Genomic DNA, 25,318 nt, shown 5'->3' with positions numbered 1-25,318 from the left:
GGGAAAACAGGCCACACAATCTGCTGATGTCCAAATGAAGAAGTTTTGTTTCACTTACACCATCAACACAGGCACGTAGTTATAGCTCTGTAACCCTGGTTTTTAGCCAATTACACACAGATTTACCCGACTTGTAATGGTTCAAGGTATAATGTACACATGCAAAGTATGCTATAAGTATTATTTTTTTTCCTTTTTGCCTTGCTCTGATGTGTCCAAGAGCAGTTGCCTCAGGAGCCAGTATTATTCAGTAATTTCTGCATCTACAAATAGTATGAGGGTCAACATGACGATAAAACCATGCAACATCATTAACTGAACGCACATACAACTTAAGACAACTTTACCAAATCATTGTATTTTAAGCAACTTAAAACAAACAGTATTATTTACTGCTCTGTATGATTTCCCAGTCGTTGCCCAGTGTATAATAAATCAATGTAGATGTGAAATGTACTTCTGTAAATCTCTCATTACTTTACTAATGTGGCAAAACACATTTTCAATGTCACGCCTACACTGTAACACGTTTGAATCACAAATTACATATAAGGTGCATTTCGTTCAGTTGTGATTACACGACCAGTAAATTTAACATGGTGTAAATTATATATAACACCAAGATTTTAGATCCCCCAGGAAAATCATCAGTGTGGGGAAAAACATGTATTAAATTCTAATGAATTCACATTCAGGAAATAAAGGAACAATGTAAATACACAAGAGGAAAAACTTCATCTTAATGGGGCGTGAATGGGTTGTTGAGGATCTTATTACTTCAGTGTAGAAATGATTTTCTTTCACTCAAATGTTTGTGAATTGTTTTCTGCACTAACATGTGTCTGAATACACACATTTTCCTTTGTATGTTACAAAGTATTGTTTACCTGATCTAGTGTTTTGAAGAGTAGGATGTCTCGGCAGGCCTCCTGCAGTCTGCAGCGCTGCTCATCTGTTTTCGGGTGAACCACTCTGGGCTCTGTGTCCTCGTCGTCCTCATCTGGGTTGAACGCCTCCGCACACACTAGAGAGAAGACACGTAATCCCCCTTTACACACTGCAATAACATGTCCTGGGTGATTACATTGTAATTAGACAGAGCAAACAGGTGAGAGAGTATCATACAGTCCAGAGATGAATTAAGTCACAGTAGTAATCACGTGTAAATGCTACGACAGCCTCCAAATAACCTTGAATACAAGGATATGTAAACAAAATAAATCAAATCGCAGCAATTAGCAGAGGCAAGCTCGCAGGTTGCTGGCAGCTCAAGCAGTGACAACCTTGGAAAAAACTGCACTACCACCACAGGCATCATTAGGATGTTGAAACATCAAGGGCTTAACCCAGTGCAAATTAATGTCAGAGGTGGGACACTCTGTTCCTTTTGAGCTATGACAAAATGCATTAACACGGCCTATTCTCTACCCATCTGATGCTCTCCTCTTCTTCATCTGTTCGTCTGTCACAGTCTATCCTGTTGTTCTCCTCATAAAAAATCAAATCAGCTTTTACAACCAAAATCAAACTAAGCCTCTATTTTTAATGCCATGATTATAAAAAGTGAATGGATAAATACTTTTATAAGAATTCAACTACTTGAGGTATCAGTATTATTTAGGATTACTACATTTAAGATATTTTTGGTGACTACATGCAGCAGCGATAATCATACACTACAGATTAGGGAAAACTTACTGGAGAACACTGAGCTGGACTAAAGGGTAAAGATGCCTCCTCTTCATCAACCACTTCTTTTCACATTATAACTCATCTGCTGATAAAACAGCTCCTCCTCTACCTCCTGTAGCTATACACGCACCTGTTCCCTTTATCCTTCTTTTACAAAATGCTTCATGTCCCAGTTCAAGGAAGTAGCCACTTTTTTTTTTACCATCAGATACGTTCTCTCCTTCTTGCTTACACACTCTGCCAAGATGTTAGAAATAAATGTGTTGGACTGAATGACTCAGAGGACTCAAAAGCATTTTGTTGTTTTTGACCAACAGTATCACATTTTTAGAGCTTCAATACATGTTTGGAATGACAGATAAACACATTCAGGGTTATTCACAAAACATTCAAGACTCCAGTCCAACAATGTGTCTTTAATGGTATGACTGAAAATTGGCAGGTTCTTATCCAATAACTTGCACTTGTGCAGACAGGCAAGACTGTGGAATTAAATCCAACCTCTGCAGATTATACACAACAGATAGTGACATCATAACAACAGACGACTTGTATTGTGGACACAAAATGCAAAAGATATTGAAGGAGGTAAAGAAGCATGCTACAAACACACAAACACCTGAAGTAAATAATGTACAAGGAAGGTAAGGCACAAAGAAACACATTGAGATACACTATAGAAATGAGTGCTTATAAAGTTGCTAATATTAATGTTATATTTACCATTAAAATATTTCTAATAAGGGCCTATAAGTGTCTTCAAAAAATAAATGTGTTAATTACAATACTAATGAAATGGAATGACTTATGTTTATGAGAACTTTATGAGACTTTATAAGCAGCATATTGTTGTCAATTACAGCTTATTACAAAGACCTTAAAAGAAAGTGTTTCCAGATATTGTACAATTAAAATGAGACAATGGCCCACAGGAGGAGAAGATAAGGAAATCAGCACTACAGGACACTAAAGAAGCCCAAAAGTGAGGAGATGATACATGCACACAGACTTGTTTTGCCACATAGGAAGACAAACACTGATAAGGTCATTTTGAAGTTGTCACTGAGTCGCTGTGTTTCCTGCAGGTGCATAGAAACACACTTGACAACACTCCTTACATGACATTTACCACACGGTAGTCTCTAAGTGTATGTGTCTGTGCGTCCTCAGTAACATCGTATCTTCCAGCATTCACAGCAGTCATACAAAAGAACTGCATAACTGCTGAATTGTTAACGTGTTAACTCATTTAGTCCAGCTTGATCAGGAATATTAATACAATGGATAATAGAGCTGTCACTTTTTATTCGATATTCAATATTATTGGGGTGTAAAGTTCACATTCATTGAAGTCAAACGCAACCGGGAAAGCATTACAGCGACTGTTACACAATCACACTGAAGGAGAAGATGTTAGAGAGGGAGGAAGATGGAAGTAAAAAAAAAAAAGGAAAAAAGATGCTCTACAGCTGTGCTGTGTGTGTGTTTAGGGGTGGTGGTGGGGCAAAGACAGCTGCAGCAGAGACAGCACCTTGGAGATGCAAGCCCTCATGGGGGAAATTAATTAAAGTAACTGCAACTCTCAAAGCTGGCTAATGTCTATGTGTACGAGGGACATCTGTGCACTCTGAGCAAGTGCTGTCATCCATGGGCAATATTGAAAATAAAAAGAGCGCCACACTCAAACCCAATCATCGGATTGGAAAATCTTGATTATCCCTGAGGGACATTTTTGTTTGCAACATAAGTCAGGTCAGTCAGATTGACTTGTGTGTCTCGCAAATAATATTAGAAATTAGGAAATTATGTTTTAACATGGTACCAATGAAACATTATTACATTTTAGTTAAAAGCTGTCGGAGACTCCCGTCCTCCTGTTCTCAGTGAATTCCCATTCAGGTTTATTCCATCCTACTTTACAGAGTACTGTATGGTATGGATAGTCCAACACTAGCAGCACTGTTACAAACATAACAATTATAAAAATCCATAGTAAAGTAATGGAAACTGTGACGTTGGTGGAGTATTGGGGGGAGTGGCAATGGCTGTGTGCAGGGGGGGATGAGAGTTCAAATGTATTTGAATGAATGACAGGTCAATATAAATCCATTCAAACTTCATTTTGTAAAAAGTGACAAAACAAAAACTTTTACAATGCAAGTCTGAATCTGACTTTGATGCTGATCAGGAAACAACTGTAAAGCAAAAAAAATCTTTGAGACAGCGATGTTTGAGTAAGTGTTTAGTTTTGTCTACTGTATTCTTCACAGGTATGAACACAATTCAGAATCAGATAACAGAGAAAGTGCAGTCAGGTCCATCATGTTCTGCTTAACTTGTTAGTATCAGATTTTCTTCATTTCCCTAATGCTGTCAAAACCTCACTCTACCCCGAGCAGTAAAACAAGATACTAAGGCAACACACAATAAACAAACGGCTAGTTTGTGTTCCATTGAGAAGCCCCACTTCACTCATCTGGAGGTGTGACTGAATCTAATGCAATTTTTTTTAATCTACTGTTCATTCTCCACTACAGGCAGTGCTATGCATGACCTTATGCTGTTTACTGTCCGTCAATAGCCATGTTGCCTGTTCATACATCATGTACATTCCAAAATTTAAACTGGATTCATTTGGGAAGATCTGGCTCTCGAACTGATGAATGTTTGACTATGTTTACCAGCTGTGTTGGTGGTCCAGCTCTATAATGATCTGAAATACTTTAACACTCCTAAAACATTAAAAATCTTAACAGCATTCTGCAATGGCTGACCATCAAAGCCACCTTACAGAACCTGTCTTAACATTGGTTGTTTCCACATAAGCTGTGTGCAATGTGTTCATGTAGTTATAAGTAAGCAGGCAGACCTTTACAACATAACATCTAATCCCTATGTACCGGTCAAGATGCATGAGAATAAATGCAGCGCATGATTATTTAGCAATTACAATAATCCCTCCTTTAAAAAAAAATAAAACTTAAGTATCGCAAATATGTCATTGTTAATAGTACTTTATAATTGTTTATTTCAAGTCTTGTCAATTGAGTTAATTTGTGTCCCTTTCTTGAAAACAACAGTTTTGTAAAAACAGTTCATGTGATTACAAAGAAACATAAATAAAAGTACCTTTGTAGTAGGTCTGGAACGGTTTGCTTTTGTCACAAGTTGACTGACTATGCACCTAGTGTCAATTTAAACTTCGGCTAAACTATAAGCCAGCTCTTTTACTTCCAGTCAGTTGATATAGATCAAAAACCTTTACATCGTCTTTTTGTAGTTTGCCCTGAGGGATTCAAAATAATTAAAATGGTTTAAAAATAAATACACACAATATATATATATACACACAATATATATTACGGTTTAACGTCTCCCACACACATGTTACTACATTTGTAGTAACATCTCTAACAAACATGAACAATTTAGACCTAGAATGTTTACAACCACATACATAACTCAACATCAAACATATTCTAACACAAGTAACACAAGTCACTAATAAAGGCAGGTGGGTCAACAATGATGGTAGGACAACTGTAAAGATAATCAGCTGCCACACCGAGGGACAATATCGAAGTGCAGTGCTGTGAGATGACGGTTGACATTCATTTACCCAAATTGAAACACTTCAAAGGGTGTGCGTGAGAAAACAAGAGCACTGTACACACAAGATTACAACTCAGGTGCAGAGACAACACAAATATACAATAGCAGCTCAGTTTTACATTCACGGCATGTGCAAATACACTCGGAGTGTGTGTGAGAGAGAGAGAGCAATTAGAATGTTGTTTACATGACATTAGAGATAACTGAATTACACTACTAGTATGATGAAAACTGTACTTTTAAAATGCATGTAAACATTTTAATCTGACTGAAATTGCTCCAAATCAAAAACGTCACTTAAAGCATGACGTCAAACACACACTGGTGAACACGCACACACATACCTGACACTCTTCTGTTGAATCTGCTGGGTGGTGGAGCTGTAGACAGAGGGAGAGTTGAAATTAAAATCATTGTTTACATAACGACATTTAATACAATTTTGTGATCAATTTTGTAATTCCTAATAATGTCTGAAGTGGAAGAAAAGTATTCAAAAAAGGAAACAGAGACAAAATAAAGAGAGTGAATCAGAGTGACAGCCAGCATTGGAGAGAGACTGATGATGAGGATGGTTTGATAATGATGATAAACAGATGAAGACAGCAAGAGGTGAAGAGAAAAAAAAAAGTAGTACATGCTCAAAGACAGACACACAGACATTAAGAAACTGATGCACAGAGAAAACATGATTAACTTACAAAAAAAAGTAAATTTTGTATAATGCATTAGAAGAGACCAAATATGGTGGTAGTTATGTTAGTATTGAATCCATTAGTGGTTTCGTGAACATTTGCAACCACCTGAGAGTTTGCATGTCTTGATTTGGTGACATAAATATTATAGGCCTTCTACCGAGCTCACACAATATGAACCACAAGTGTCATGAGTCAGCTGACTGTGACAGCTGTAAATCAGACACGGCACCAGAAAAACAAACAAACAAAACAAACACTTTTGTATCACAAGATACAAACTGCAAGACCAATAACACTGCTGCCTTAATTGTATGATTCATAATCGAACCTTTGGCACAATAAACAACAATGGATTATCATTTTATGGGAGTAAGCTGGAACAATAGAAAACTTAAATAATTTTTTTCAAGAAAGCAATACGTCATATACGTGTTAATCAAACCCCGCTCATCGCTGCTGCTCTTTCAAAACCTGACATCTAGGTCACACCCCGTAATTGAAAAGTAAATGTCCTCCCTTACAAAAGATTACAGCTAATTGCCTTGTTTGTGAAACTGAATGTATTCATATCATCATTATCATACAAAGCTGAAACTAATGATTAGCTTCATGATTGATTAATCTGCGATTTCCTGATTCATCAATAAATTGTTTGGTCCATGACATGTCAGAAAATCTTGAAAAATTAAAATCACTTGAAATGACGGTGTTCTCGAATGTATCGTTTGATCCACAAACCTTAATTTATGAGTTGAAACAATTCCTTTGTTATGTTAAATACTACTGTGACAGTAATGGTTAATAAAGTTTCAGATGAAATTCACATATACTCCAATCCACCCACTCAGTAGTATTATAACACACTATGTACTACATGGCTGACAAACCAGCACAAAAATGTAAACATTCACTTCTTGGCATGAATATTTAAATTTGGATTTTTAAGTTAGTTGATAACCAGTCCCATGCTGTTAAAACTCATCCTGGCAAATGCAGAGGCCCCTCTTGCTGGTGTTGAACAGCTTCACTTTGAAATTTCAAACTTCGTCCAGCTGAGTGAACACAGGCCAAGAGGACCACTATCCTCTTGCCTGCATACTTACCAACTAGAACTGGCTTCAGGCTGTGCCTGAGGTGAATGTGCTACCAAATACAAAAAGTGTTCATATTAAAAGGTATTTAATACAAATTTACATTTGTTTTGTGAATATGTGGGGGTGCATTTGTGTGTATGTACAGCATTTGCATCTGGTTGTCAACATTTGTACATCTGCTGTCTACATAAACAGATTCTGGCATTATGCAATGTTTGTAAAGTTTAAGGCCCATCGTATCCTTGGGTGTTTCTGTCCTTGTTGTGAATGTGTGCGCCTGCTGCAACAGGGTGTTAATTTAAACACACAATCGGGTGAGGTCAGGGTACTTAACACCTGCTTTCTCACACTGGGCTGATACAAGCCAGCAAGGACAGAGTTCACTGCTGCTGCCACACACACACAAACACACACACACACACCCAGTCTATGTCCATTGCTGCGTTATTATCATCCTGTCAGAGCCCATTAGATCTAGACTGTGAAGACAGCAGCCTGGGGGAAACTCACACATACACACCACTTTCACCTGGTCACCAGGGGAGATAGACAAAGTTTAACACTTCACTCTCCATGGAGATCACTCCAAGTATCACTCAACACAGAGCAAGCCACAGTATGGTCTTAGGTTCTGCTGCACTGTGACATCAGCTCTATAAAATGTTGCAGATATGTTTCTCTTAGTAATTAGAACAGTCTTGTAACTCATTCTTTTTTTTGGGACATAAAAATGGAATTACGAGTTCTGCATTTTAACTCCAAGTATCTATGTTATTTCTGGATACATTCAACACATTCAGACGGGTTTGGCATTAGCTTTACCTACCTGTCTCATTCGGTCTCATATTATGCACACTAGACCTAAGTGTTTCAAACCAAAGGTCAAAGAACACTTTTATTTATATAGCCCTTTTAAAATCAACCAAAGTTTAATTTAGTTACAGTTTTCTCAACAACCACTCATCTGATCAGCTTCAAACAAATTCTTTCTTTGTGATTTTGTAAAAATACCTTACCTACATCAGGCTATTTCTATGGCAATGCCAAAAACTGGTCAATTTTCTGCAACTTTAAAAGAGAAGTGGTCGCTTGTTAATCATAAAAGGGGGAAAAAAATGACAAGGTAAAATGTATGGATGGTGCCATATTTAGCATACAAGTTTATTGGAATAATTAATTATATATATACATATATACATATACATATATACATATATATATATATATATATATTTAAATATTGTGTTTACGTCATGTCCCCATTTGTGTTGAATCTGTTTACTTTACTTTACAAATAAAAAAGAACAGTGCAAGTGCGTGACTTTTTCTTTACCTGCCATAACCCAGTGATCTGGATTCTGTTCAAACAAAGACACACCCGGGTGAAAAAAGTCTCTGGCTTACTCTGAACTTACTCTGAACTTTCAGACCTTCCTCCATATTCCTCCAAAAGCTTCACAAGGCCATTCCTCTCCCTCTGTCTTAAAATTAAGAGAATACTTCTTTTTTTTCCCTTTAAGAAAAGGATAATCTACCGGAAATATCACATCTATTTTCTGAAAGAAATAGAAAAAATAAACTCATATTTTTAATTTGGTGCTGAAAATGTGTTATTGTATTAATTCTACAAAAAACATCAATATTTAAATGTATTTAATTATGTTATATCCTTTTCATAGAGTTTCAAAAGTCCTAATTTCATTTGGTCAGCCTATGCTTTTCTATTCCTACATCTTCTCTTCTTTAAGAGAGGTATAGTGGCAGGAGTAAGCAAGAGAAAGCAAGAGTATAAAGTCTGTAGCAGTTCTAGGATTCTTTAAAGCCGTTAATTCAGAGTTCATGATAACAACACCCAGAAAATGATGACTATCATTTCTAAGACCTTGCTTTAAATATCTCCCACAGTAATTCCACTTTTTCATTTTTCCCCATCCACTATAAAACGCTATTATCTGCCACATAACCACCTACTGGGAAGACACATTCCAAAATGCTGAAAATGATTTGCTTTGATTCACGTCAAACTCATGAACAGGTCAGATCACAGTGGGTAGCCCAGCAATGAGGCACAATGAAACACAGAGAAATGAAGAGCTACAAGTGCACCCAAACACAGGAAACAATGAATTGAACACAGATGTTGTGAAAAACACAAAGGAACCTAAATTAGTTTTGCATTTTTAATATTCAGTTCTAGTCAAAATTTCATTACTATGTACACATTTGCATGTATTTTGAGGTTTTGCCGTTATCTTATTCTTAACATATGACGGCCCTACTCGCCCTCGGCACAGCAAGGTTAAGTTTTCACTAGCATGTGGTACCAGGTACTTTTTTTAGTACCTGCTCTGGCAAGGTTCCAAACTGAGTAGGTATTATGCATGACGTCGTTAGACTGCCGGCCACTGATTGGTCAGAGTACTGTCACAGGAAGAGACGTCAAACACAAGAATCAACCGAACAATGCCGAACTGTAGAAAGGTTAAAAATACTTAACAATTGTAAACTGCACCATGCTGAGGCGAGGCGGGACCATAGTGGAAAAGGGCCAATAGTTACTGTATGTCCTCTCCATACATCTTCCTTGTACAGAGGTTGTTGGGCTCATTTTTCACTGGTTCAACATTTTCACAACATTTTTATAAACCTTGTTTGAGGGGGAATAAAAGTCAAGAGCACAACAAACAAGTGAACTTGTTTTGGGGGACATTTTCAGGCAAAATCAGAAAATAACGACCTGACCAACAATGATCTTCTGATAAATTAATTATCCATTGTCGCCATAAGTCACGCAAAATGCCGCCTTGCTGTTAAGAGCAGGTGGTCATACTAAAAATGTGTGCACATGTGCTACTAAGTGTTCTGTGTGTGTGGGTGCGTAAGTCTGAGTGAGCAATCTGTGAAGTGCTCTCCCTATAGTCATGTGGCTGGGGGGTGTAGGTGATGGTGGCTGTATCAAGTGTTCGCCTGAAGTTGCCTTGGCAACCTAACACAAAGAAGATCTCATTGCCATAACAACACCCACTCCCCTCACCCCCCCTCTCCACTCCCCTCTCTCATCTATCCAGCTTGCACCAAGTGGCAGATCATCCCGCCTTTTCTAATCCATCCCTATACTCACACATACTGCCAGAATGGCATTAACAGATGGAGCAAGACAGAGGGAAGAGAAAATTAAGAAGGGCGGGTGATAAGAGCGAGATTTATTGCAAAGAAAAATGAAATGGACAAGAACAGTGACCAAAACAAAAGTGAGAAAAAATGTCATGAAAGTGACGAGTAGTATGCTACTGTAAATTAAAGATAAAAGGGGCCAAAAAGATAAAGAGAAAGACAAGTGGTTAGAGATGTGTTTTGAGTATAATGTATATAAAGAAAGAGGCAAATAAAAGGATAAGAGTGACTTAAGCATGTGATAACCGATTATTCAAAAAAAAAACGTGGAGAAACCAACACAAATGAGAGAGATCATCAATGTAGCAATGGGGGGTGGAGAGAGGGAGAGAAAAAGAGAGAAGAGAGAGAGAAGGAAGAGCCCACTGAGTGAATAAGTGAATAAGGTGTTTTCCATTGATTTCTCTTATAGCCATGCTCAGTGTGTGACTTTCTGTCTGCACAGTCCATCAATATATCAGCCGGAGGAAAGAATGAATGTGACAAACTTTGATTGCAAAGTAATCACATGGGCAAAATATAATTTCTTGATATTTTTGGGAAATTTGACGATTTTTCTTTTATTGTTTAAGTTACACATTATCATCATCAATGTTTCCAGGAAAACAACTACTTTCTTTAAACTTAAGACTAATAAATGAACTACAGTGTAAAAATATTGGACTCTCAGATGTTCTACTGTAAAGTAAATTGTGCAGCACACAAGCAAGAGCAAATAATAAAACTATTACAAAGACTCAGTTGCAGGGGCTGGGATCTCCATGTTTTCTCCCAATTAGCATAACCACACTGAGCTAACCTGTGTGGCAGGGACGATGCTAACAAAAGGTCATGTGACTGAATCCTCCTGGAATGTGTGGCGTTTCAGTGTTTCATCAGTTTTTGCAAAGTCGTATAAATACTCGACAATATCAATGTGCATATCTTTGAAACGACAATCACAATATTATCTTTGACTACATATCTTGCCCACCTCTACTGCCAAGACAAAAAATGAAGATTAAAAGATATTTTCGGTGACAGTTAGTGACAATTAAATTAACATTCATGTCAACATTACAGGAGGGAAGCACTGACTTTTAAGCGGGGGCTTTCAAGGAAAACTAGGCCAATTAGAGTCAATTTGGACAGGTCTGTTATTTGTCTGTCCACCTGCTGCTGCTCACACCTCCTAGTTTTCCACTCTTTTACTGGAACAAAAAAAAGACAATGTTGGCGTTTAAAAGGATAGATCTGTCTGTGGTGTTAGCCACTTTGGCAGAAAGTCAACCTACATTTGGAGTATTAAATCTATTTGGCAGAATAAAATAGTGATGTCGCAATGGATGCAAATAGTCACGTTAACTATGAATAGTACCCAAGTATTTATTTGTTGTATTAAATGCAATAAACAAAGCCTTCCTTCTAACTCTAACCATCAACGTTAAATTGTAATGCAAACATACCGTAGATGTCCCTGTAGGAATAACTCATTTAGACAGTATATATCATTTGATAGAAACAACTCAGCTGTACTCTGATCTGTTGATGAATAGGTACATTTGTAAGAAATAACAGTGTCCAGGTAATTTAAGGACAATCTGTTCAAACAGTTCATAGAAGTTCAGGGAAAGAAATAAGTTAAATATAATAAGTCAAATATTAAGGTTAGGGTTCTATAATTGAAAATGCATAAACAATGTTTTCTAAGTGTATCATGGCCCTCTCCATCAAAATCAAATGGGATTGAGGTGCCTAGAGATTTACATCCCTAGTTACAGAAAACTCCCTCGCTATCTCATCTACTCTCCATTCTCTTCCCTCACCTACAGTGCCCTCCCCATTTTTCCTTCTCTTCCTCAGCAACAGCCCCCACCATCTGTTCTTCTTCTATCCTCCCACTCTGTCTCTCCATCTTTTTCCTGCTTTCTCTCCAGCCTCTCTCATCTCTGCTTATTCCTCTTCCTCTCTCCCCCTTCTCCTACTCCTCTCTCAAGGCATGATTGATAACAACAAGGTCAGATGTGGAGCAGAGAGCTTCTCTCACGTGTTGCCTCTCCCACAGAGCTTGCAGCCTCGGAAGTCATTCTCAGCCTCTGCTGGCATGCACCCTCATGCACACGTAACAGTTCAATCCTGCACTTGGACTCTCAGTACAGCCGATAGAGCAAACAAATAATAATAAAAACAATAATAACACAAGCATCCTCCCTCTCTCACACACACAAAAACAATGCATGCACAATTCCAACTAGAAAGCTGACACAGTAAAGCACATCATCGGCTCCAGTATCCTCCTACACACCCACGTATACAAAGAAATCCCTTCAGAATAATGTCTTCAGAATGCACACATGTAGCTCATTATCACAGAGGAGAAAAGATTCTGTAGCAATGTGTTATTATATGAATATTATTGGATATATACAAGTAGCTGAATGTTGAAAAAGGCAAGATAAAACTTTTAAGCCCTTTAAAACAGCATATAAATTATTAGTGAATACTGCAATTGTTGCTCATTTATACTTTTTTGCATTTCCAGCAAACTGATGACAACACTGAACCTTCTGCCAAGTAAATACCATTTTCCCTCATCATAATCTGTTATCTATTATCTTTTTAAAATGTCCTTAAATGTTCTTTTACTTGGTTTCTTCTCTTCCCAGACCTACACACAGGAACAGACAACAGACAACCATACTCCTGTGTTTTCCAGAGAAGATGTGGGTTGTCTGTATATCAGGGGTGAATGTGTAATGAAATGCTGATCTAAGCAGCACTAACTCAAGGTTCTATAGCTTCAGTACAAGTCCAATACAAAAACCAAATCAAAGACATGTTATTCACAGTTACATACTGTATGCTGTGTGAAGATTGCAGATGGTTCACATGAAAAAAGGGTTCATGTTCATTTGATAGATTCATTTTTAGCAAACGCAGTGGAGAGAGAACAGACAGATAATAAACCTGGTGACATCTCTTAAATCACCTTGGCAAAATATGTAGTGCAAGGCAGGTATTAAGGCTACTGACGTACTAGGTCTGCTGGTTACCATGCGTCACACCAAACACAAATAATCACAGTCAAACAACATGTCAATTATTGCCTTAGGCAAATTGGGGCCTTACAAAGTGAGCTGAGCCCACACTCAAAATGCTGGATAGTCCAAGACTATTTTAAATAACATCAATGAGTTTTGCACTGGATTTCTCTTTTATGTGTATGATTAGTATTGGCTGTTTCATGCCCGCAACGGTTTGTATCATATGACAATCAGCTGAGGAATAAAGGACCAGTGTTTTCAGATAATTATCAATACTGTGGTGTCCCGCCACATTAAATTTGTCCCACCTCAGTTTCATAATTAAAGAAATTTAATTTGTACTTCTAATAATAACACAAGGCCTCTCTAACTTAGTGTTTTCTTCAAATAGATCATGCTCTCTCACTCTATCCTCCATAAGGTTTTCACTGTCCAAACAGTATATAAGGGCAGAGGGAAGAAACCTTGTGAAAAGTAAAAGCAATGTTGTTCGATGTACTGAGTGGATAAAGGCAGTGTAACTAACACACACACACACACACACACTCACACACTCACACACTCACACACTCACACACTCACACACTCCTGGGGAATGAATACAACCTTTTAACATAAGCACCTTTGCAGAATTTATTTGCAAGACCGTGATCCACAACATTAATTCATTATTTTGTTAAGGGGTTAATATAGGCTATTATCCCATTTTAAGTTCACATTTGCTTAAAAAATAAATAAAAAACAGTCACCATTTAAAATTGTTGACATTTGTGTTGTAGTTAAAATATACCTATTCAGGTACTGTTTCAGCACCAGCAGCATTTTATTAGTTAAACACCTATTGGAAAAAAACAAAGGATACCAACCCTATTCAGGACACCGAAGTGCAATTTGTCTCCCATAATTACACACATCGGTTAAGCATAGAAGGCTAACAAGATGAACTGGTAGTGTCAAGTTTTAGAATTGGTTTACATGTTACAAGGTTACAGGGTTATACCTTAGACTTCCTGTTGTGTGCTTTCAAACAAAGATCTCTCTTTCACTGAAGGACACACAAGCATATCCATGAAGCATAAGACACGAGTGTGACATACAGTACATATAAGTTAAATTACCAGTCTTCCTGTTACAATCAAGAGTTTCCCAGCTCTATGATTTATGGAAGTGAGAAGGTGTTTAATAAAGTTTATTACAATTTATTACACTAGTTGGAAACTGAGATACAAAGTTTTCACAACATCATCAAACTCGGGAGACTATATCTTAACAAGGATATACTGTAAATAATATCTGAACTTTACATATACCCACATATACCAAAATACACAATGGCATGCCCACAAAAACACTTTAAGCTGTCTCTGTGACAGATTAATAGCAGGTATCCAACAGCGACTCAAATAACGTGTCTCTCCAATTGACCGTTTTATGACACACTTTTGACCTCGTCTGTCTTTATATTTTCCTCCATCGTGCAGTTTTTCTCTCTCAACAAGTGCTTTGCTTTGCCTCGTAGTAGTAGTAGTAGTAGTAGTAGTAGTAGGGCTCCCTTGTCTACTCTTTATTTGTCCCTCTTCCTGTACAGTTTTATGTTTGCATTTTCTTAGCTATAACAACTGTATATAGTTTTGTTGTATATATTAATTTTTTCAGCAAATCCAATTTTTTCTTTCTCTGTCCTTGCCAAAGAATGTGGTCTCTCTAATCAGCCCTTGTAGCCTATGCCTCCCCTCTACCATGTCATCGAGTTTCCTCTCTTCATTATTATTCTCACGCTCTGCACTATTCCAGCCCTTGTTTCCCACCATGCAACTCCCTCGTCACTCTCTTTACCTTTCCCATTATCTAACTTTCTCTATTTGCCTCCCACAAAACTGTCTTCTTGTTCTCCCCTTTGCCCAATATCTGTCTCACTCTCATTCCCTGTGTCTCACATCTCCCCCTCTCCGTTTCCCTCTCTCGCTCAACTTTCCACAAGACTTAGGCCCTTAAAAGGATATAGCCCTCTCCTGCTTATAGCTACATTGCCGTTAACCCTTTCCCAGTGTCATCAGGTTTGCTGATTCCAATTAACCCTTTAAGTCAGACTTGACCAGCTATCTCTTATATTTATCAATGTCTTTGCTTCAATACTGTTACAATGACTATTTGAATTAGTGATTTTATACATGGTTAAAACAGATTCTGTCAAACAAACACACAGGTTTGCACAGCTATTTTTTGTGGGACGCTGCAATGACATCCATTCAACTGGACAGCCTAAACAGAGCACTTAGCCATCAATGCCTAACCCTAAACTTAACCTAAAAACAAGTCAACAGGTTTTGGGTCTTCATGAATACTGGTCCTCACAAGGTCAATGTTTATGCCAGAAAAGGTAATGAATACAAGAACACACATACACACTGTACATCACTTCAAGGAGGGTATAAACAATGAGTAACTAACTATGTAGAAGTAACTCAGCTTGGCTGAAGACAGTGCTTTGAATTTACTAACTGCACACTACATTAACTATGCTCAAAAAATAAGTTATGACACTGCTAGACATATCAATAACGTAATTTGCCCACTGATGGACACAGTCAACAGTAAGTCTAAGAGCACAGCACACAGCTCTACAATTAAATGTATTGAGATCTCTGATGCTTTATGAGAAGTGAAAATTATTGAGACAATTACAAAAACGGGTCGGGACACATTGGACTGCGTTTGGCCACCAAAGTCTGGGTAATAACTGGGAAACACTGCAGACACCTTTGGGTGCACTACAAATGAGTAAGGCTAGCTGCAGTAGAATCTAATATTAAAGATACAGTCGACACTTGTCATCTTAGTGGAACATTTCCAGCTTTAGCAACAGTTACTGTGTTTATGGTTTGCAGCAGGTATTTATTATACGTAATTATATGTATATTTAGCAAAGGTTTTTTTCTGAGTATACTACAGCACAGTGTATCTGAATGGTCAGGTGATAAGCATTTTAAGATGAGCTCGTACAGATGCAGATTACTTCTGATACTAAGCTGAAATACTGATCTGGATGGTGATTGATTTTAAATGAAAATGCCATTTTCAAAACATAATGTAGTACTGACTAATATCTAAACATCTGGGTCTAAAGTGTGAGCCTGCCAAATGACAAGAAAAGCAATATGTTTTTATATCCTTAGGATGACAATCAGTTTATTAATTTTGACTTCCCACGATACTTAAATACAACAAAGTATCGTGGGTAAATGTTAAACTGTGGAAAAACATCAATGGCCAGTCTGTGAGCAGGATGGTATGTCGTACTCTCATCAAATCACTGGGGTGTACAGTAAACACAGCCGATCTGGTCTCCAATTACGTGACCATTTACAGTAAAAAAAAAATGGTTGTTTAGACTGAGGTCATTGAACGCATTACCATCTGACTAATAGCTTGTGGGCACTACTTTTTATGCCATGTAAATGAAGAATGTAGTTATTTTGAATCTGACAGCAGGGAGAAAAGACATTCAACAAAAACATTAGATGTTTCACCAGTTACCCAAGTCTAGTAACAGTTGGTATGGAAGGTAACAGGAAGGAAGGTCAATCCAACCTCTCTGTCCAATGACAACATTATTTTTCTGTGACAGATGGTAAACAGTGCAGCTGCCCTTTAAAGAACTTGAAAAAATAAATAAGAGAGTTGCACAAACACACATTATCAGAACTGCAATACAAAGACAGCGAGATATGAAAGGCCATGCAAATACACTGATAAGATACTTGTTTGAGAGGAGGGCTGTGAACTACCAGTGTCCTCCAGACTTTCTTTATCAGGGTCATGCTTTGGCAAGGCCAGGGCGAATCACTGTCACTATCATCAACAACCGAGGCTGAGGCTGATGGCAAATTCAAGGCCAATAAAAATGGTTACTATAGACGTGCCAATATAGTAATCTTTTTCTTCAACAACTTTTCTAGCGTCTTCACTGCAAGGTAGCTATTAAAAAGATTTGTAGTTTCAGGAGATTAACTGACTGTTTAGAGCCCTGTGGAGAACCCTGTCACAAGCCACATGATACATACATGATACAATATTAAATGAAAAATGTACAGCCTCCAGCTGGACTTTGTTTTCAGTCATGATTTTCTGTGTGTAAATGCTAAGCAGGATGTTCGGTTCAATGCTCTTTCAAACAACCTAAACCATGTGTATGAATGAATTGTGTGGAAACAAGCACCCATCTTATGTCCAGGCAACAAAGAAACTGTCGATATGGTGCAGCATTTATAAAATACAATCCATTTTCACGTGTGCTCTACCGTTCAGTTCACGAGTCAGAATGATGTCTGAGACATGGTGTGATACAACCACCAGCTACATGCTGCTCTTTTGTCTGTTCAGCTGTCTACTCTAAGAGCCAATTTGGCAGGAAACCAACCATCATCCCTTTCTAAAAACACATACTGGCTGAAGTCTGGAAACACTGTTGTTCACTCTCCATGATCATAAGCATACATAAACATTAATTTGTCCTAATAGTCTGAGGTGAGGTCAAACAATATCAATGTATTGAGGTAATATATAAATAACTAAGTCACTCATATGTTGATTATTTTCAAGATCATTTGATTATTTGTTCGGTGGAAAATTTGTGTTACATTAGTGTTGATTGATAACATGACAGAAGTTTAAATCAGAGAACTTTCTATTTAGAACTTTTCTAAAAAAAAACTCACTCAATCTAATGAGGCTGTAATCAAAATACTTGGTGACTCATTTAATAAACAACTATTAATCCTTTAATTGATGTAGTCCTATAATATTTAATTAACCCTACAATACTATACTTTTGTCTTTACCCAAAGATCCTGCACCTTGTGGTGTTTTGCAAACACTTGAGGCCATGGATGACCACAGCTGGATGGGGTGATATGGCTGGTTGTTTGACAAACTCCCTTTACCTGGCTCTAAGTAAACAGGTGGATATCAGTGCAGGTTATGAAAGATTTAAATATTCAAAGATGCAAATAGTTTCAGAATACCCTTAAATTACATCTGCACCCTGTTTGCTGAAGTGATTGAAAGGGCAGACAAACTCAGTGGCCCAAATCAATATTAAACTGCATTTGGCAGGTGTTTAATGTAGGTTCTAACCCAATACTTTCTCTCTCCTTCAATCTTTTCTCCCATTAACATTTTCTTTCTTTTTCACCTCACTTCTCCGTCCCGTTAATTCTTTCCTTCTTATCGTGGCAAAGATGGGTCTGTTAAACCACCCTAATAAACCCTTCTTCCTCTAAGCCATCTTGTCTAATGAGATAGGCCGGTACATCAATACCCACAAAGGAATAGCAAGTGAGACCACTGGTTGTGGAAATGACAGCAGAGATTGCGAAGAAACTGGATAAAGAGCGATGAATTATACAAAATGACAACCTGACAGGTGGACTGGTGAATATACTACAGGGAACTGTATATATTACATACCATTTATTACAGTGGTTTCAGCAAGGAGATGATATTTTAAGATGCCAGACTTGAAATAAGAGAAATCACTTGTAAAATGGACACACATTTCACAAGTGGTTTGTAGAGAATAAAACGTATAGATTGATGAATGTCTTTGACATGTGTTGTAAAGCAGCTACACTGACAGATCTGTGGTGCCTCAAAATGAGAGTGAAGTATCAGAGGCTTTTTTTCACAGCACACATTTTGACATGCCATCATATGAAAAGTACAGGTGTTACTGATAACATTATGACTCTATGGGTATACAGTGACAGAGAGTCAGGATGTACAATACCAGAACCCTGAAATGTATGCAACTAAATGGAACTCTTCCTTCCACCAAGCTGGTTATGCTCTTGGTGCCATTTGTTTGTTTGTCAGTCCAAATATCAGCAGGACTGTGCAGAAACTAATGAAACAGATGGGAAACTTTGTGGGAGGGTGGGGAACAGGCCAAGGAGGAACCCACCAACCGTTGAAACAGAAGCATTTTCCCCACTTTCTTTAACACTGAGATACAGTGGCATGTTTTTGTTTATTATTATTATGCAGAGAATATTATACAAAAATGAAATATATATAAAGTGCAAATGTCTACGGACAGTTTAAATTTGGTGCAGTTATAGATAATGATCTGGATTTTAGTGTGGGTGGATGTATGGTCTCTTGAGCATTTTCTGGTTCTCTGTTTAGTATTTCCTGGAATGACATGTAAAATAAATATCACAAATAGTTCCATTTTAAATTGGTTAATACTGAACTAGCATTACATTATGCTGATTTTCGACTACATGGTCCCGGCACAACATTTCTCTTTTTGCTTTTTCCATTCGCGATATTTTAGCACCAGCTCTGGTGGGGTTCTAAGCGAGCTGAGGCGATACTATACGTGACGTCATCAGATTGTAGGCCAAACAAGAAGAAACACATTTATATTAATAAGTACTCCTGTGGACTGATCTCAAACTTTTACAGCCCTTGCTATGTGGAGACATACTGAATGCTGACTGTTTCCTACATCCACGAGTGGTTATCTATTCCTCCTCCTCACTCTTTTTTTTGCATTTCCTCTCCCTCATATTTGCTCATATTCCATGTCATTCTAACCCTCTATTCTTTTCTCCAGAGAAAACATTAAAGCATGGGCACAATTCTACTGCTAGTATTGCAAAAGCGTCACATTAACACCATCAGTCATTGTTAGATACAACCAATATGGTGAAATGTAGTTACAGAGAACTATAAGGTCTGTTTTCTCCTCATTGTCGAGAGTTGGACACAATTTTAGCCCAACTCTCTCCTCATCCAAAACCATGAATATCCCCGTTTTTTAATATTACCCAATTGTGCAGAAGCTAAACTTGTATAAACACATTAACATCAAAGTTGCACAACTACAAATGAAATAAGTATTATAAGCATGTGGAGATAAGGTTCTACCTAAACAAATAAAACAAAATAAGAACTACAAACTCAGTTGGAATCATCATGAGCACAAGAGTGTGTGTTTACTGGAGCAAAGAGGCATGTGAACTCCAAACAGGAGCATTAGAGGAAGACATACAGCCACTGCTAAAGCACTGCCACACCCTTCATTTCCTCGTTTTCTGCACTGCCAATAAAGACGGCTAAAAGAGAGAGAATGAGGAAGCACCAAAGTGCAAAACTAGGTGGTACCAAAGTCTGTTCTGCCATAGCCGAGCAGCCTATCTCTCATGATTTGCCTCAAGCTTTTTTGTTATTTTTCTGCCCAATTCATTCTGTTCTTTCATAAGCACAGAGGTTTGTATGTACTTTTGTTTTTTTTCCCATTTCCTCCACTGTCTCTCAGTACACTTACAAAAGAAGACCCGACGGCCTGATGGAATCATAATTACATACAAATGAATATGCTTCTCTGTATCTATTGATTTCATTAACCACAAAAAAGTCACAACGGATACACAGACATGTCCCTACATGGAGATCAGATAAAAGGTAACAAGATGTTAAAGTAAGCATTTTATTTTATACGGTTTTAAAGATGTGACTCATAACATGCACAGAGAATCTTTGAAATACATGCGACATGAGGTAATGCAATCGGGATCAATACATGATAGTTTGAGTTTATGGATAAGATACACAGAGGGGTCCGAGAGCCTGAGACCCATTTCTCAGCTTTTATCGAAATTGATCAGGAAGTCAAAACGAGAGTGCCTTGCTTCCTCTGTGCAGAGTCTCACAATTGTCAAACCAGCAGACTGAATTTCAAGGGAATTGTAAAAACAAAAGACAAACAGAGGATGAACAACGGGTAGAGAAACAGACAGGTGCAAAGCATACTGGTGCTTTGGTAAACAGAGGAAGAAAAAAAGGAAAAGAGGGTCACACACATTTTCTGTTAGTGCTAAATACAAACAGAATAGACAGATGAGTCGTATAAGCCGTCTGAAGGCTTTTCCATTTAGCACTGTAGGTAAACCAGGCAGTATTAGATTTGTCTGCAGGCTATATGCACACTGGAAACACACTGTAGCCTGCTAATCAGGTCACCTGTTGCACAACACTACGCGAAGACCAGCCACCGACACATACCTATACAGACATACAAATGTATTCAGAATTGCATAATGTAATGAAATTAGTTTGATTGTATGTATTCATATTGTACACAAAATATATTATTTTGCTGAAAATATGCATGTCTTCTCCACATCTTCAGAGGACATTACATTGACCTCCTGAAGTTAAGTGATTTACTTGTGGGGACTTGGGATTAAGATCCCTACAACATAGGAAATACCTAGAGCATACCCACAGACACACGCAAGCATGATAATTAATACAGACATCTCAGCTCCGATTACTACAGTAATCTTCAGCACATTGGGAGTCAAAGGAATGTCAATTTATCATTCTCAACAACCAGGAAAATGCCACAAACCAAACCTCCAGAGTAAAGAACTTAACAATGCTAATGTGGATTAGAGTAGAGTACAATAAAATCAGAACAGAGAAGGAATAAATGGTACTGATGAAAGTGAAATACAAAACGTGTCCCTGCCCTTCATCATGAGCTTCTCCATATACCAAACATAGAGCCTTACTTTAACCACTACTGTATCAGAGGTAAAGGAAAATACAGAAACAGGCGAGAAAAATAACATTAGGGGTGAAAGGCAGGACAGAAGGCAACAAATAAAAAAGAACACTAATGAGGAGCAGTTAACATGCCAAGGGAGGAGACAGAAAGAGAATTTCACAGATATTGTGAAAGCATCATTAAGTTGAAGGTTTTAAAAACAAGCAACAAACACAGTATCTGTTATTGTAGACATGAACTTGTTAGTACACACAGTCTGCATGGACTCAGACTTTGGGCTCTGAGTGGGCCCTTAAAAGATTTGAGTAGATGACACATCTGTAAGCACATGTAACATTTCTACCATACAATTTGTATATCATGACTGTTTCCAAGGACATGGTTAATTTTGCTTGAATTCATTTAACACTGGACTTGTGTTTAACGTCAACAAAATAATTTTCATCCACAATGAACACTGACCATCTGGATAACCATCTGGTTTAATGGGTTTCCACAACAAAAACACTTTTGTTGATATTATGAGTCTTACCAAGATCTCTACAGGTGGTTTAAAATGCTCAAAAACAACACACAGAAAGGATTTTGAAAATACTGACTCACTCCTTCAGAGAGACGATAACACTGAACTAAATGTCAGATTTTTTGAACACATAAATGCTAGTTGAAATGTCTTACTCATCTGTCGAAAAAACTGCTTTGACCAGGCCACATGAAGCCATCACGTGTTGGAGCACACGTGACTCTGCCATCAAGTGTTGTCCAGGCCTTTTCCCTATTTCAGGCTTTTTTTTATCAATCACATTTTAATTTATCTTTGGCTTTAGCCCTGCTGCCTTCCTTCTAATTCATCTCTATTATCATCCCTGGGACTCATCTATCCCTTGATGCATCTTTTATTATAAAAAGCCCCACTCATTTCAGTGAAAAGCATCTATTTATTCTCCATTTCTCTTATAAGGACACTCCACAAACAAGCTCTAAATGGGAAAAAATGTCACTTTTTTAATTAAAGCCTGATCTCATCACTCCTATTTACAGTCGAACTAAGTAAAACAGAAGTCCACACAGTTCATTTGGATTCCCTGACCAAATAATCATTGAAAGACAACAGGTGAGCCTCAGGTGAGCCTCAGTTATTAGTCTTGGCAGCAGAAATGCTTTAGTCTCAGTTAACTGGTCAGCAAAACATATGAGCTGATTTTCAGTCCGTCAAATCTTTCTTGGGTTAGTTTTCAAATGGGTGAAAAGGTTTCAAATCTATCCATTAAAAATTTCATGACACGCTGTGTAAATTATTTCCATTTCAGTCAATTGTAATATGAAACACCCATTTTCAGTAAGATTGTTCCACGTGAAATATATGATGGGGTCCCAAAAAAATTAAGTAACCCTTTCTGTGTCGAGGCTTTAAGTCAGACATGCTCCCCCCGAGGACCACCATATATAAAATTTTGTAGGGTGGTCCTCAGGGGGGAGCATGCCTGACTTAAAGAAGTTTAGCCTCGACACTGAAAGGGTTACTTAAAAATCTTTTGTCTATCACAACCAGATTAGATGCAGGTACAACAGTTTGTACTGAACACAATGTTTGCTTTTGTTGAGCAGCTTAGCCTTGTGTGGTGATCCGACTGTGGATTTAGGCTGCAAGAGTCAGGGAAACAAGGCATGTAAAGTAGAATGCCATGTTTTGGAAATACACAAGTAGTTATCTGGTTAATTTACATTTTAAGAGTTTAGCCGCTACACTCAATACACAGTAACAAATGCAACAAATGGTTGTGCGCAAATTAGTGAATCCTCAAAACTAAGTAGCCTGATAACAGAAAACAAATCTGTAAGACATTTCACATACTACAGGCACTGATTGTATTTATGTTACACAACAGGCGTTTCACCTTTTCCTGAATTAACAGTGGTAAATTTGTAATATCTTGCTGAGAGAGTAACAGAGAGCTCCCTTTGCCTTGAATTTTTGAGAACTCCACCTCAAGGAATTATCACACCGACTTGGATTTGCTCAGTACAGTCTGAAGACCTTCTACTTTAAAGTTATGAAAGGTTTTATAAAATATTGAACAGCATGAGGTGTGGTGCTTTTTTTAAAAAAAAAATGAAATTTGCTAAAAAACACAAACTTTGAGTTCAAAATATACAGCCTAAAGGCCCATTTAACAGTTTGAACTAAATTGAACAGTGAGCTAAGCTCTGCCTTACATCTATTGTAATCCATGTTAATGTTGTTCTGAGAACTGAGGTAAACTTCTTAACCTAAACTTTTTCTGTGACAATAGCGGTCACAAGCGAACTAAACCGTCCTTAAGAGTGGAAAATCACCAAAGCATCTGAAAAACAGCGTGTGGTAGTATTTTCGTTCTACACCATGGATGAGAAAGAACAAATCTACAAACTCACTTGTCAATGTAGCTGTACGCTCAGCCGAATGTAGCAGCAGCAGAGGCATCAAAGATGAGTTATCAATCTCATGTAACTAATAGTTAGAGTAAAAAAAACATAATATTGTAGTGTTTCTGCGTGAGCGGGGATGGGGAATATCCAAAAATCTTCAAATGAATAGCATACAGTATTCGCCATTTGTGACCCAATCACTATGAATGTATCATGTTCTGATCAGCATAGTAAACATACAGAACAGATGAAAACACTGGTTATATGTCACAGACGGAAATAACAAGAATATCCATGTCTGTTCTACAATCCTAAGTATAAGTTATTTTAGTATTTTCTGCATAAGCTTTGGAGCTTCTGTTGTCATTCCAGTACACTTTATACCTCTAGGCTACAACAGTAGTCAGCTAGGAGCACATGATGTCTTTGACACAGGCCTATGTTCTTCCCATCACAAACAAATGCCTCAGGACAGTCTAAATGAGCCTGACTGGATAATCTAATGTCATGGATGTCATGTGTGTGTGACCTACAGCATCTGGGCAAAAGTTACAACAATAACACCTCTCTGCCTTTTATTGCCACCTCTGATTAAGCATAAAAATACCCAAGTGATCACTAAACAAAATGTACAAGGAAGAATATGCTTTATGCTGGAAATGGGCTTGAGTTTGAATGATATGAAATCATTCACAGCATAACTGCTTGCTTTCACAAGCACGCAGGTAGGTACACGTGCTGCCAAAAACATGCACGCATAGAGCACACACAGCTCACTCAGCTGAGGTCACAGCTGTTTGATGGGAGCCAAATATCACTTGTGAGAGGATAGAAACAGAAACTGTAATCACCATCTACCCTGAACGATCTTCTGTCAACCCTCAGGGTTATTATATATATCATCAGTTATGTGGTCAGTTATGTGGTACATAAAATGTCAGAAATCGTTAAATAATATTTATGTTTCACAAACCTCATCCTGTTTAGAAAGTAATCATATTTAAGAAGCTGAAAGAGAGCTTGTTTTAATTATTAGAA

The 25,318-nt window shown here is 37.7% G+C and overlaps 1 protein-coding gene across 1 annotated transcript in view; it reads right to left on the bottom strand.

Annotated features, from left to right (window-relative positions):
• prkar2aa (protein kinase, cAMP-dependent, regulatory, type II, alpha A) overlaps window positions 1–25,318 on the bottom strand; it is a 37,056-nt gene that overhangs the window by 8,354 nt on the left and 3,384 nt on the right. The window contains exons 3-4 of the mRNA XM_044037259.1: window positions 5,649–5,684; window positions 888–1,024 (exon numbers count right to left, since the gene is read on the bottom strand). Coding sequence (XP_043893194.1) covers window positions 888–1,024; window positions 5,649–5,684 — 173 coding nt within the window. The remainder of the gene's footprint in view (window positions 1–887; window positions 1,025–5,648; window positions 5,685–25,318) is intronic.

Source organism: Solea senegalensis, linkage group LG11 (assembly GCF_019176455.1).
Source record: "Solea senegalensis isolate Sse05_10M linkage group LG11, IFAPA_SoseM_1, whole genome shotgun sequence".
Lineage (NCBI taxonomy): Eukaryota > Metazoa > Chordata > Actinopteri > Pleuronectiformes > Soleidae > Solea > Solea senegalensis.
This window is presented reverse-complemented; position numbering and strand designations above follow the sequence as displayed.